Source organism: Cornus florida, unplaced genomic scaffold, assembly GCF_030987335.1.
Source record: "Cornus florida cultivar Cherokee Brave unplaced genomic scaffold, ASM3098733v1 CherokeeBrave_3.0.0_Hap2_Chr09, whole genome shotgun sequence".
Classification (NCBI taxonomy): Eukaryota; Viridiplantae; Streptophyta; class Magnoliopsida; order Cornales; family Cornaceae; genus Cornus; species Cornus florida.
This window is the reverse complement of record NW_026775579.1, coordinates 97,036,222-97,052,118: the sequence shown is the minus strand read 5'-3', so window position 1 is coordinate 97,052,118 and position 15,897 is coordinate 97,036,222. Positions and strand designations below refer to the sequence as shown.

At 36.2% G+C, this 15,897-nt stretch overlaps 1 protein-coding gene across 3 annotated transcripts in view; it reads right to left on the bottom strand.

Annotated features, from left to right (window-relative positions):
- LOC132275484 (uncharacterized) overlaps positions 1-7,581 on the bottom strand; it is a 43,262-nt gene extending 35,681 nt beyond the window's left edge. The window contains exons 1-3 of one of the 3 annotated variants that reach the window (XM_059777001.1): positions 7,331-7,581; positions 6,651-6,720; positions 5,891-6,050 (exon numbers count right to left, since the gene is read on the bottom strand). In XM_059777001.1, coding sequence (XP_059632984.1) covers positions 5,891-6,050; positions 6,651-6,720; positions 7,331-7,426 — 326 coding nt within the window. In that variant the 5' untranslated portion in view covers positions 7,427-7,581. The remainder of the gene's footprint in view (positions 1-5,890; positions 6,051-6,650; positions 6,721-7,330) is intronic. The other 2 variants (XM_059777000.1, XM_059777002.1) reach the window with 2 other exon arrangements.
- Between the last annotated feature and the right edge of the window lie 8,316 nt (positions 7,582-15,897).

Sequence of the window (15,897 nt, the reverse complement as noted above, 5' to 3'; positions counted from 1 at the left end):
TTCTCCATCTTATCAATGTCAACAATCTCAGAGAGAACCCGGTTCTTTCTCCAAGCCAAATTACCAAAAACATAGTGCCACTATACTGACAATAGAATGAAAATGACAAATAACACATAGATTGTAATAAAAATAGTACAAAAAGAAAATTTATTGGCTGTGTCAGTTTAATTAAGATGATGCTGATATTGACATTCATTATTATGCTAAAATATAACTTTGGTGGAAACTATTGGAAATTGTGTCTCAAATTCCTATCCTAATTAGGATTCTATTTTAGAGTTGTATTATATTAGGTAATTTCTTATTTGGCAAGTCTTGGCCTCTAAGGAATTATAATCCTTGTCCAACAAGGAATTATGTTTGTAACTCTATAAATAGGTACATGTGTTGTGGGTTGAGACTTATGAGATTGAGAGAGATGTAGTCTCATGAGGGAGTAGATGGGTAGAGGTAGTATATGGGTTGGTAGAGTAGGAAAAACACCAGTAGCAAGGAAATAGGCTCATGGAGTGATGGTGTTGATACTCTATTGTTGTAATATCTCTACGAATCATAGTGGAATCTCTTCTCATCCATGGACGTAGGCCAACAAATTGGAATTTCTTATTCGCTCGCTTCCGTTGCCCCAACAAATTGGTATCAGAGCTTTCGGTTCAAAGCAAGGATGTCATCCAAGTTTCTGAAAATCGAGAAGTTTAAAAACATAAATGATTTCAACCTGTGGCGGGTTAGGATGCAAGCTTTTTTGGTACAACAAGGTTATTCAAGGCGCTAAAGGGGAAGGATGCACTGCCAAAAAAGATCAAGGACAAAGATGAGGTTATGGAGAAAGCACACAGTTCAATTTTGTTGTGCTTGAGTAACGAGGTTCTGCGAGAAGTTGCTGGAGAGACTACGGCTGATGGGTTGTGGCAAAAATTAGAGTCCCACTATATGACGAAATCTCTTGCGAATTGCTCGTATCTAAAGAAGCGATTGTTCACTCTTCAGATGCACGAAGGTTCGTCTCTGAAAGACCATCTTGACGAGGTAAATAGTATCATCATAGACTTAAATAATATTGATGTCAAAATAGAGGATGAAGATCAGGCAATTATTCTATTGTGTTCTCTACCACCCTCGTACGAGAACTTTGTCCATACAATGATGTATGGCAGAACTGTTTTGTCCATGGAAGACGTAAAGGTAGCTTTGAATTCTAAGGAGTTGCAGAAAAGGGCATTTGAGGGCAATACAGAAAGTTCGGCAGAGGGGTTACATGCTAGAGGGAGAACGAATCAGAATGGAGAGCCTAGCAGCAAAGGTCGTTCTAAGTTTAAGAACAAAATGAAGGTGTTGAGATGCTTCATCTGTCACAAGGAAGGGCACTTCAAAAAGGATTGTCCGGAGCGTAAGAAAGGAAAGGTAAAATCCTCTGAAGTTGAAAGTGTGGTTGTTGCAGAGGGTAATGATTCAAATGGTGGTAATGTTCTCACAATTTCAGTCGGCAGCTCTTGCGATGAGTGGATTCTTGATTTGGGTTGCTCGTTTCATGCTTGTCCGGGACTGGTTTACCTCTTATCGATCTATTGATGAAGGAGAAGTTCTTATAGGGAATGATGCGGCGTGCAAGGTTGTAGGTATCGGTACAGTTCAAATCAAGATGTATGACGACATAGTGAGGACACTGACTGATGTCAGGCATGTACCATAACTAAGAAATAATTTGATTTCTCTGGGTACGCTGGATTCCATCGGGTGCACTTATGAGGCTGAAGGTGGAGTCATTTGGATTTTGCAAGGATGCTCTTGTGGTGATGAAGGGACTGAAGAAGCATGGTTTATATGTTGTGCAGGTTAGCACAATCACGGGTTCAGTTGTTGTATCGTCTTCGGATCCAGATTTAGATACTACCAGATTGTGGCATATGCGGCTTGGGCATATGAGGGGGATGGATGTTCTGAGTAAGCAGAGTTTGCTTGGTGGTCAGAAAACTGGGAAGCTGGATTTCTGTGAGCATTGCATCTTCGGGAAGCAGTGCAGAGTGAAGTTCGGTACAGGAATTCACAGGACCAAGGGTACGGTGGATTATATTCATTCTGATATTTGGGTCCCTCTCAGGTTACTTCACATAGTGGTGGTAGATATATGATGACGCTAATTGATGACTTTTCTCGGAAATTTTGTTTTATATTCTGAAGCACAAAAGGCTTTTGTTATATTCAAGCAGTGGAAGACCTTAATTGAGAAGCAAACAGGAAACCAGGTCAAGCGCTTGAGGACAAACAATGGCTTAGAATTTTGTGATAGAGAATTTAATGAGTTCTGCAAGATTCACGGGATTGTGAGACACCACACAGTGAGGAAGACTCCGCAGTAGAATGGAGTTACAGAATGGATGAACAAAATGCTATTAGAGAGGGCACGGTGTATATTGTCCAATGCAGGGTTAGACAAAGCGTTTTAAGTTGAAGCTGTTTCTACAACTAGTTACTTGGTGAACCGGTCTCCATCGACTGCTATCGACTGTAACACTCCAGAGGAGGTATGGTCTGGTTCTCCTGCTAGTTACAGTAATCTGATAATATTTGGGTGTCCAGTGTATGCTCATGTCAATGAGGGGAAGCCTGAACCGAGGGCTGAGAAATGCATATTTCTTGGTTATCAGCCTGGGGTCAAGGGATATAGATTATAGTGCCCAAAGGTTTCGGGAAAGAAGATGCTTGTTAGTAGGGATGTGACCTTTCACGAGTCTGCGATGCTTACTCTACAAAAGGAGGTAGTTTATTCAAGGAAAGCTCAGGGTGTCAGTGAGCAGGTGGAGCATGTAGAGGATCAGTTAAAGGATAGTCCTGTTCGGTCGACTCACAAGCAAGTGCAGTTTCGGGCTGAGGGAGACGCACAGTTGCAGCACTATAGTATGGCTAGAGACAGGCCTAGGGGGGATATTAGGCCACCTGAGAAGTATGGGTTTTCACATGCTGATTCGGTTACTTATGCACTTAGTGTGGCAGAGAATATTGATGAGTCGTGTTCTTATCATGAGGCCATCACAAGTGGCGAGTCAGCACAGTAGTGGTCTGTTGCCACGAGTGAGGAGATTGAGTCTCTTCATAAGAACCAGACTTGGGAGCTAGTTAAGAAGCCTAACAGCTAAAAGAATGTGGACCGCAAATGGGTCTTCAAGAAGAAAGAAGGAATTCCAGGATTGGAAGATGTGAGATACAAGGCACGCTTAGTGGCGAAGGGCTATACACAGAAGGAAGGGGTGGACTTCAATGAAGTGTTTTCTCCTATGGTGAAACATAGATCAATCCAAGTGTTACTTGTTATGGTTGCTCTTAATGACTTGGAGCTTGAGCAGCTTTATGTCAAGGCTGCTTTTTTGCATGGTAAGTTGGAAGAGCAGGTTTATATGTATCAGCCTGAGGGGTTTAAGATTCTGGGAAAGGAAGATCATGTTTGCCTACTGAAGAAGTCCTTGTATGGGCTGAAGCAGTCTCCTAGACAGTGGTACAAGCGATTTGACACCTTTATGGTTGGGAATGGCTATTGTAGGAGTAAGTATGACAATTGTGTGTATCACAGGAAGCTCTCAGATGGTTCGTATTGTACTTGTTGTATGTTGATGACATGTTGATAGCTTGCAAAAATATGTTTGAAATCAACATGTTGAAGGCTCAGCTTAGTGGTGAATTTGAGATGAAAGATCTTGGTGCTGCAAAGAGGATATTGGGAATGGAAATTCACAGGGACAAAGGAGCGGGTTGATTATATTTGTCACAGAAGAAATACATTGAGAAAGTGTTGGAACGCTTCGATATGTAGGCATCAAAACTTGTGAATACTCCATTGGTTGCCCACTTTAAACTTTCAGCACGATTATCACCACAGACCGAGGAGGAAGTGGAGCACATGTCTCGTGTTCCTTACGTTAAAACAGTTGGTAGCCTTATGTATACTATGGTGTGCACTAGGCATGACATTTCACATGCAGTTAGTATAGTGAGCAGATACATGGATACACCTGGGAAAGTCCATTGGCACGCTGTGAAGTGGATATTACGATACTTACGAGGCACTGCAGATGTTGGGTTAGTCTATGACAGAGGCAGCGACACGTGTGGGAGTGTTGCTGGATATGTTAATTCGGATTATGCTGGAGATCTTGATAGGAGGAGGTCCTTGACAAAGTGTGTCTTCACTCTTTGTGGGAGTGTGATCAGTTGGAAGGCAACTTTGTAGCCCGCAGTTGCATTGTCTACTACTGAGGCTGAGTGCATGGCAGCTACAGAGGCAGTGAAGGAAGCTATATGGTTGAGAGGCTTGGTTGGTGACTTGGACTTGCAGTAGGATGATTTGACTGTGTTTTGCGATAACCAGAGTGCCATACATTTGATTTAAAATCAAATGTTCCATGAGAGGACCTGATGTCAGGTTTCACTTCATCAGAGATGTGGTTGCGCATGGTGCTATTGCAGTGAGGAAGATTGGGACAGTAAAGAATCTGGCAGATATGATAACTAAGGTCATTCCTACACTCAAGTTCAGACATTGTCTGGACTTGATTAGTACTTGCAGCTGTTGAGGTCCTTAGGGGCATGTGAAGGTGGCAAAAGGTGTAGCTGGAGATTGTGGAGCTTGGCGTAATTCGAGTCAAGGTGAAGATTTGTGATATTGTGGCCCGAATTTGGTATCGGGTCGCGTTGCGACTCACTTATGACCCAACGATCCTTTTTGCTCATAAGTCGTGGACTCTAATTATTCTCTTGTAGCCCGATATATAAAGGCGCTTAGGGTTTGGAGTGGAGGAGAGAGAGACTCTGAAATTCGTACAGAAACAGAGTGAGAGCTGAAAACTTGTAATCTCCAATTTTATAGATAGTGAAAACTTTAGCTGAATCCCAACTGTGGACGTAGGATATTGCCGAACCACATATAAATCTTTGTGTTCTTTGGCGTGTTTACTTTTCTGTCATGATTCTTGATTCAACTTGGGTTCGTTGCGTTTGTTATAACAAATTGGTATCAGAGCTAAAGGTGAAGGAGATCCAGAAAACACAAGAAGTCTCAACATGTGCTACAACGGGCTTCAGTTGTAGGTGGAGTCAATCGACTTGGTTACATAACATGGAGCTCGAGTAATCAAGGTGGAGCCTGGGAGGTTTGATTGATCAAGCAATGTATAATGGGGACAATCGCAGTTTTGCAGGCGTATCGTCAAGATTGAAGCTGCAAAAGAATTGTCATAATCAATGCCATGGAAAGCGATGATTGGCTGGATGGAATTTGAGCTAAGGTGAAGATTGTTAGAAATTGTGTCTCAAATTCCTATTCTAATTAGGATTCTATTTTAGAGTTGTATTCTACTAGGTAATTTCTTATTTGGCAAGTCTTGGCCTCTAAGGAATTATTTGGTAATTTCTTATTCTATAAATAGGTACATATGTTGTGGGTTGAGATTTATGAGATTGAGAGAGATGTAGTCTCACGAGGGAGTTGATGGGTAGAGGTAGTATATGGTAGAGTAGGAAAAACACCAGTAACACTGGTAGCAAGGAAATAGGCTTGTAGAGTGGTGGTGTTGATACTCTATTGTTGTAATATCTTTACGAATCATAATGGAATCTCTTCTCATCCATGGACGTAGGCCGGTTTGGGCTGAACCATGTATATCTTATCTTGTGTTTGTGTGTGTTGTTTTGTTGGCTTTCCTTGAATCTTTTTTATTCGTGCGCTTCCACTGCTCCAACAGAAACAATATCAGTAAACTCTGATCTAGTGGCAGACAAATGCAATGTGAAAATTAGTCAATAATATTTTCACCACCAAAATGGTATTAGGTGTCAATTAAAAACTTACATGCAAGTAATTTAAGTGTTTAATTTAATTATTAAACATATCAACCTCTGAAGGTGCTGATACGTTAATTCTCCACTGGTGATGGCTCCTATAAAGAGAGAGGGATCAAATCCAAGGCTCTTCATTTTTTCCATGGTTGTCGATGCTCGTCTTGAGGAGTTACTGATAATTACCATCTTGGCACCGCTGGTTGCAAGCTTTTCTACTGTTATGCCAAAAAAAATAATAATAATAATAAAAATAAAAAAGGGAAGAAGAAGAAAGAGGAGGAGAAAAAAATATTAAACATGGAATAACTCAATTGCAAAGGGCCTATTTGGTACGCGTTTTTTTTTAATGTTTTTTTTTTGTTGGGTACTACAACAGTGAACAGTGAAAAAACACGTTTGGTAAAAATTGTTTTGTTTTGCACAGTGCCGAAACGTTTCCTGAATAGTGGCCAAAAATCGAAATGTCAATTTGGTGTTTTTATATGTTTCCGCACTATAGTGATGAACAGTAAAAAAAATTGAAAAATTCTTAAATGACGTTTTTAAACCAACCATTATATTTTTTAAACTTGCAACATTTTTTTACCAAACATGTTTTCATGTTTTTGCTTCCAAAAATCTTGCAACAAATGGACGTTACCAAACATAATTCCAATTACTATTCAAAACAATCTACAACAAAACACTTGTTTTGTTGCAATTTAAAACAAAACGGCAAAAACAAAACGCATACCAAACAGGCCCAAAGCAAATGAGTTGACAGGATCACCTGAAACGACTTATCAAAATCCCAAAGCTAACAGATGGAAATATACATGTTGAAATTGCACCAGGATAAGGTTGTTTTCCATCATGGAGGACTCCAAATTGATCTAAGAACCATGCCTGCAAACACATCAGCGATACAAATTTTGCAGTGAATAAATACATAGATATATATACAATACAATTACATAATATTAGTGCAGTACTCGGGTTATATCCTTCTTCCTTAGAAGAGTGCCCTTAATTACAATTTTTTAACTTTATTGGCAAAGGAGGATACGACTGTGAATATAAACAAGGGCTACAAAAAGGCATTTTCAATACTTAGCGTGAGAATGCGCAGTTATGGATGCATCCCATTAGAAATTCTAAGCATTAGTCAAGCGAGTAAAGGGCACCCAGTGATGAAGATACAGTGGTGTGCATTTGGCATACTATTATATTTCTCAACAGCTTCTACTTTGATAAAAACAGATTACTTGCTTTGAAATTAAAAATAATAATAATCCAAAACGAAACCCTTTTTGTAAACCAAAAGAATTGCAATAGTAATATGCACACCACAGGACTTGAGTAAACACTAGTCGGTAATATACTAATAGCAATGATTAGATTGTAGATATGAAATATAAGCAGAACGAAAATTTGGTAAGGAATTGAAAATTTGACAGTACGAGTAGTTAGTTTGCTAAGAGTTTTTTTCTTTTCCCCTCAAATATAACCGTGTTACCTTGAAAGGACGAGTTTCAGCAAGTTGTTGTATGCCATTGAAGCTCTGAAGCAACCGAACCTCCTTCCATGGTGAAATCGAGCATTGTCCAATCATTATTCTGCGATTATCTGCCCTGCAACAATCAGGGTTGAAGCTAGACGATTAATCAGCCCGTCTCATTGACTGAGGCTCGAAACCCAGATACAGATGTACCCTAGTCATCAGTGGATATGTTGTACTTTGGGGGGTTGTTCTGGGGTTTCAAGCTATACTAAAATAAATAAATAAAATAAAATAAAACCAACACGGTACTATTTGTCCAAAATACTAATAAAGCCCCCGTGTTGCAGATAATCGTGAAAATTCTCAAAAAGGAAAATGATTTTTTTAAAGAAAAATTATATTATTAACGACTTTAATATTTGATATAAAATTGATACAAATAAAAATATAACAAAATTTTAATTTAAATATGCAGCATTACTACTTTAGTTTGTTTTCATAAAATACATTAATTTTCCCTTTCTTATCATTTCAATTTTTCATAGTCCTTTTCCTTATCTTTATAGTTTTTCATATATAACTGTATCATTTTATTTTTTTTTGGTTTTCACAGCAAGTTTCATGGTACTCAAATATAAAAATTTGATTTCTACAAAATCTAGAATAAAAACTACAATGTTTGTATAATTTTTCAGTGTTTTGCAATTTTGTTTTATTTTTTTTGAACTCCTATCATTGCTTTTGTTTCTGTGAGTCATATGGATTATTAGTTTTGATCACTATACCAACTAACAAATTCATATTAAAGTAATAGATGAACATTAATGATCAAAGACACAATCTTTTATATATAAGGATACATAATCTAATTATATATAAGACATGCAACTTGAAATATCTCTCAAGAGTCGTTACAGAGATGCAATGTGATGTATAATTTGATATACATGGTAATTTGATATAGATTAAGATAAAACCTAAAAAAGGATTACAACTTTCCAAATAGTTAATTACCTTATATTTTTAAAATGGGGCCATTATTTGTAACACATAAGTAGCCACAAAGACTCGGTGAAGTAGTCGGTTTTTATTTGTTAGGGTAACTAGCAGGACTCTTTTAAAAAACTACTATGTTACCTCGTATTAGTTACACTGCTGTCAGATAAAAGCGGAAAGATGAGATGAGAATGTTGATGTTCTCGTAGAGTGAAAAGGATTTGAAGGATTATTATGAGAATAATGATGATATGATTTGTCGAGGATGATTTGATTTGCACCAAAAGTGTTTTCTTTGAAAGAAGGTTTCCGAATTAATGACCATGATCCATCAACACATAAAAAGTTCCCAATAGTGGGTAGGATCGTGACATTCCTACTTGGGACCGATGCTCCTTAGGCAACTTTCTTATGACATTGTGAAGTTGAGGGAGTCATTGATAACAATGATGATTCTTTCCCACCAAATCTTTAAATTCGGAATGAGATGAAGATTTACGTGCCCTCAGAATTGGAAATGGAATGAGAGTGTCAAGGCTCTTGGGATTTATGATTGGAATTAAAGGTGCTTTTGGAAATAATGTTTCTAAATTGTCGATTAAGATCCGCTATTTGATAGAATTATCATATATATTGTGAAGTTGAATGAGTCACTAATGACCACGATGATTCTTTCACACTAATAACCTTCAAATGTAGGATGAAATAAGAATGTATGTGTTCTTAATATTAAAATGTTGGAATGATGATTGAATGTGTCTTGGGAAAACGCATTGAATTGATTGATGTTTTGGACTTGAAATGAAGAAGTGTATTTCGTGATTGAGAATGCCACCTCTCTTAAAGTGGCTTTTTAAGAGTTGAAAAAATGTACATTTCAAGCGAAGTGGAGAGAAATGAGTTTTTCATGTTGAAAAAGTAATGAAAATGACCATTTCGAGAAAAATGGGTTTTTTAAAAATGACCATTTTGTATTTTGTAGGCTAGTGGTCAATATTGATTTTAGAGGAGAAAAATATCAAAAATGACCGGAATGATAATATTCACAAGTTAAAAGGTGATATGTTTAATGTACATGTAAAAGGCGACAACTCAAAAAATGAACAAGCTTCTGGTACATTCTGTGATGGAAATGACATTGCAAAGTATCTAAAGGATCATAAAGATCATACGAGAACCATCTATCAAGTGTAGAAAGCTCATTATTACAACGGTTTGACAAGAATGTCACCCCACCACAATAAGCATGGTTGTACGCGTGTGTCTGGTTTTAATGCATATATTCAAATTGTTTTGAAATGAGATACCCCTCGGATCCAAGACACTGGTTAATCAGGCCCAGACCCGAGCCCGAGGGAATATCAAACAATTAATACGTAACCGAACACAGAATACAAGATAAAATAAGAAATAAAAATAATAAGCTGGAAGAGTGCTAACTGAAAATCCTTAAGATATAAATATTGAAATCCAAAACAATCCAAAACTCCATAAGTTTACAACTCGGGAATCCATCCATTGGACCCCTTATTGAAATTCTCCAAAAGATACTGAAATAATAAAAATAAAATCCAAAGCTAACATAGAGAAGGTTCCTACATAATCGGATGAATGAATAGCTGTATCTACTCTGCACGTCCAAGCTCTAACCCTAAAACTGACGAACACCTGAAAAAAAAAGAAGTGGGTCAGGCCCACATGCAAGTCCTGATCTACTACAATCCAAACAGTAATCCGATACGCTGATACATCCTAGGAAGACTCAACAATATCTAGAGTAGTCCATATAAGTATATAGTACACACTATAGGACGCTCGCTAGTCCAGTAGGTTTGTCTCAGCCTGAATAGAAGGCAACATGCAAATACGCACCCTAAGGTGGGCGTGAGTACCTAGACCTACCAGGGAACAACACCTATGTCCAGTTATCCATCCTAGGCGATATACGAGCCCTAACCATGGTCATGAGACTCAAGCTCATACCACGGCACCATATAATATATATAAAGTCCGTACTCCTCCTAATACAGTATACCATCCATCTGTGTAGTGGTCTGATATATGTACAACAAATCCATTCTGAAATCCTAGTAGGTCATTCAATTCACAACTGATATGACACATGTAGATGATGGACTTAACCTTTATGATTAATCCATACCTTGATCCAAATTAGGTAGGAATTAATGTTGGAATTAGTCCATACCTAGTATGTCACCGTCCCATACCGGTACATACCATCCTCCAGTTAACAGAGTTGATAAAACAGTACTAGATAGTCATCAACCCAACTCCCAAATTATGCACAAACCAAATTAAGCCATAATTATAAAACTTAGGCATTCAGTCTAGGCCTAGAAATTATATTCCAACCATTAAATTTGTTATTTATAACACATAGCATTTATAGCATGCATCAAATTCACTAATTGATAAAATTAACTAAACTGTTATATCAATTACTTCCAACCAAACATAGATAATTCCAAGAATTTTACTATGCTTATAAAACTGTCTAAACATAATTAAAACAGTAATAAATAAAAATCCCAATTCCAGTCCGTTAAATGACAAAACAAAAGCATGCAATTTATTTCTCCAAACAGTGCCATAACTGGTGCAATTTATATCCAGTTTAAATCATCAGTTAATTCCATCCATATCTACATCTAATTATACTACTATATGCTTAAACCATAATAAAAACATAACTAGCAGTTTAAGATTATACAGAGAAAACAAAATTTCAAAAATAATAGACAAAAGAAAATTAATTCTTCAATCATCCTCCTACGGTTCTCTGTTTAAACTAAAGTTAATTCTATCCTCCATACCTACTTGTAACCATGCTTCCCAACATTTTTATAAGTCTTTGGCAATGATTTACACTCTCCAGTAGCTTTTAAATGATTTTAGAAAACCAATTTTCAGCCCAAACGGACCCTAAAATCAACATTCTGGCCAATTAAAGAGGGAGCAGGCTCTAGAAAAAAAAGTAAAGCCTGCTCTTCCCATCTAGAGCCGGCTCTAGCCTTACTAGAACCTGCTCTAGTGCACTAAGAGCCGGCTCCTCCTCTTTGGGAGCCGGCTCTAAGGGTTTTGGAAGCCTCTTCTTCCTCCCTTAGCAGCCTTCTGTCCGTTTAAACTTCGTCTTCTCCGATTCCCGTGAGTACCAGTCCTCTGTGGTAACTTTTATTACATGTTTTAAGTTCCATCCCAGTTCCAAATTAATCACAAGACAATGGTACACAATCAAAACTTGAATTTAATTAAACATCAGTTTTTTTTTTAAACAACGGCAGTAGGATTCAAAACTGATATTTTAAATAACTGCAAAACAGATTAATTCAATAATTTTAAACACTGATTAACATGCATACAAGATGTATTTAAAACTTATTTTAATCACTGGAGTCTTCCTAAGCAAGCACAAAACACAGATTAAAGGGATAGAGTGGAACAGAGACTTGCCTTGAGTTTCAGACTTTGAAACTCTAAACCTCCGTCTCTGAATTGTCCGTCAACGTCGTCGACTACTGTCTTACTCCTTCGACGCTCTTGGCTCAACCTAGAAAACACCCCGTCCAACCTTCCTTGAACCTCTCTGTATAATACGCAAGTTCCCTCTCTGTTTCTCTGCTCTCACAATTCTCTGTATCACTGTATACGGGAATAGAGTTTTATGTATTTTTTCCTCAAATACTTAGTCGGCCCAAGAATAACCTAAGTTATAACCTATGTCTGCCAATACGTGAATAAACAGAAAACACAATCCTAATTTAAACCAATTTAATTAAATAAAACCAATTATTAATTAAGTCAAATAAAACACCATAAAACAATTTAATTTAAAATAATTTAATAAAAGAAAACCAAACAATTTAATCAATTAATTAAAACAAAAAAAACAAATTTAAATAACCATGGAAGAACACACAATTAACAATTTAAATAAAAGATTAAACAATTAAATAAATGCCAACACACAATTAAACAATTAAATAAAAGATTAAACAATTAAATAAATGACAGGACTATCCTTTTAAAATTAGGGGTATTACATGAAATGCCACTCTAGCCAATCTTACTTTCATTTTCATTAGGAGAACAACTTCGTGTGCATATGTCAGCCTTGGAAGTTGTTACGTCTTCGAATGAATGAACACATAATAAATAAGAGAACAAGTTTACCACGGAAAGTAATTATGCGGGATTCTACAATGTTTTCACAAGGGTAGGCTAAGGATACTGGTCTCTCCAATATTGGTTTTTTAAGGTGTACAACTTCCCGGGTGCTGTTTCATCACACACCCATTTTCCTCCACCGTAGAAACGAGGGTTAAATCACACGATGGGTTATGCAAAAAATAAAAAAATAAAAATACAAAAGGAAAAGAAAATGCAAGAGATAAAAATTCAAGAGAACCCCCTTTTTGCCATTCTTGTTTTGTTATCCTCATTGAAAATAGATCGACTATTCTCTTTTTCACTCTACACATGTGCACGCTATCACCTTCCTTATGATGCATATACCCCAATTTTCTTTACATTTTGTAAATTGTTTATATGAGTTGATGAACCTAATGAATAAATATCTTTGGCATGTGCATATAAATAATAATAATAATAAATATATACCTAGAATTTATTCAAAATTTTTGTTGCATTCTCTTTAAATCCTTTCGCTAAATAACCAGGCCTCTTGGCTCGTTAAGCATTGAGTGTTCATTCCAAAAGTGAAGGTTTAGGGGTTATGCACATGTTGAAATGGCTTGTTTGAGTTCGAAGCCTAGTTAACTTTAGTTATTAAGTCATTTGGGGTGTCTTTACACCTAATGCCCTAAGATCATTTAGTTTGGGATTCATTAGCCTAACGTTTACTCGTGAGTTGACTAGAAGCTTAATGGACTTAGACATTGCACAACCATAAAAAAAATTAATAAACTCATGAATTAGTTATTCTAATTTAGAAGGGACATTAATGATTTGGAAGAATTTTACAGTTTGCATTTAAATAGGACGGTTAAACCGCATAGTTGGGATGTTAGTTCACTTTTCATAAGGAAGTTAAAGCTAATTTTCTACTTAGATTTGATAATTGAGTTGTGTGTGGGGACTTTTTGTTTAATAGGTTAATTGCAAAGACACCCCGTGAAGTTTGCCGTAATGACAGCCATATACAAGTTATGCGTTTTTTTAACAATAACACCTCTTGTCAGAATTTTGATCCAAACAGGCCCTTAAGAGGTTGAAAAAGATGAGATTGCCTACTAATATTTAATTAATTCTAATTGTAAAGTATCAAAATTATGAAATGACGCTTTTGTCATTCGATAAATATCAAGATTGTATCACCCATGTCTGGTCATTTCTCTCTCTTACAAAAACTTCTGCAAACTCATCATCAGGACCGTGAAGTCGACGAAGGCGAGGGAGGTCGCCTTAGGACTGATGATGTAGTCTTCGGGTTTAATGCCACAGAAAGGGTGAATTTCGACGGTGGTGGTGGTGGTGGTGGTTATTTTGTTTTTGGTTTTGTTTTGTCGGTGGTGGTGGTGGACTGATGGTTATTTTGTTGGCCGGAGAGCTTAATGTTCATGAGATCGCCATGCTCGCCAGAATTACAGTTTTGGGGTTTAAATCAAGGTCGACGCGAACGAGGCAGTGACGACATCGGAGCTTCGATTTTGACAAAAAGATGGAAATTAGGGTTTATAGAGTGAGATTATGCTGGCGATGGTGGTTTGGCAGCCTTTATTTCCATTGCTCATTCGTTTTTTTGAATTTGTACTAGCAATTATATGTGTGAATTCTATATATATACGATCTATATGTATATATATAGTTTTGTATGTCGGATTATATAGTGTTTACTGTAAGAAAAATGAGGTGGGAAATTTCAAATCTACATGTTACCCACTATTCTCTATAATAGATGACAATACTGGACAATTGGGTTTCGTCTCTCTAAAGAACTCATATACTTGCCCAAAAAAAAAAAGAAAAAAAAAGGGAAATTCTATATCTACGTGTACCCAGAGTAATCTTATACACACACACACACACACACACACATATATATATTTTGTTGGTAATGTTGGTGTTTGAATCAAGAGTTACAAGAACAAATTTGTGTGGCGACTTCATAATCCTTTATACATGTGTATGTGTGTGTGAATATATATATGGGTGGATATATATATATATATATATATATATATATATATATATATATATATATATATACACACACACATATATAAGAATGAGGAGGAAAAGTTAGGTGCAGTGGTGGTTGAGATGATGAATATGGTATTTTAGACATTTAAAATTAATTAATATGAATAAATTGGTAATTGAATAAGTCAAAGGGCAATAAGGTTAATTTACATCTAGTCAGAGGTAGTGTGGTTATCATCATTAGCTTTATTAAACCTGAGGGGGTGTCATTGTTCAAAAAGTGACTAACTTGTCTATGACTGTCAATAGGGCAAATCTTAGGGTGTGTCATTATAATTAAGCCTTTGTTAATGCATAAGATTTAGAAGTTAAAATTGTTATTGAAGGGAAATTCTATAATGTAATACCCCTTTATTTTAAAGGAATTGATTATTTTTATTTTATTTAAAAATGATTTGTTTGATTTAATTGGAATTAATTGTTTTTGTTTCGTTTTAAATGATTTGTTTTATTTAATTAATTGTTTGATTGTCATTAAATTATATTTTGCATTTTTCTTGTTGAATTGATATAATGTTTTGCTTTGTGGAATACTATGATTGAATTGTTTATTTAATTTGTGTGTATTTAAGCTTGTGTGATTTGTGTGTATTTTAGCTTGTGTGATTTTATACACATAAGGTTTTATCATTAAAAGATTTTCCACGTTAGAAAAATAAGAGAGGCAGATAAATAAAAGAGGAAAAGATTGACAAAGAGAAGGCCGAATCAGAAAAAAAGAACGTCGGAATTGGAAGAGACAATTAAAGCTTGAGACGTCGGTTTCGTTTCGAAACCTTCAGGCAAGTTCTTCTATATCTTTCTTCTTAGAACTCATAAGTATTTCATCTTGAGTATTAGAATTTTAGGTTTAATTTATTAATTAAATCATGGTTAGATCGGATTAATCAAAAGAACGAATTATTATATTTTATTTTTTAAAACTTTGGATTTTAAATTGCTAAATGTATGTGTTGTATTTATTTAAAATCAACTGATATGCTTGATCTATGACCCAATATGGTAATTAGGGTTTCTATAGTTTTTGGGAATTTTCTGGGATTTTTTTGAATTGTTTTATATTTTTATGGAATTATTAGAATATTTTTTTATTATTTTGGTCATTTATTTTTTAAAAAAACTGTATATATATACATTGGTTGTGGATTGGCGCATCAACAAGGATACTATAATCCACTGCGGCACAGAGTAAGCTATAATGGTGTGCACGTTAATCTGGGCCGTTTAGTGGGGATGAGGAAAGAAGGATGATCCAGTGCGACGCGGTCCTATTGGATTCGGTGCGCAATAAATCCAAACCATTGGTGCGGTCCAATTAATAGCGAGGAGATCTGGTGCGGTGCTCT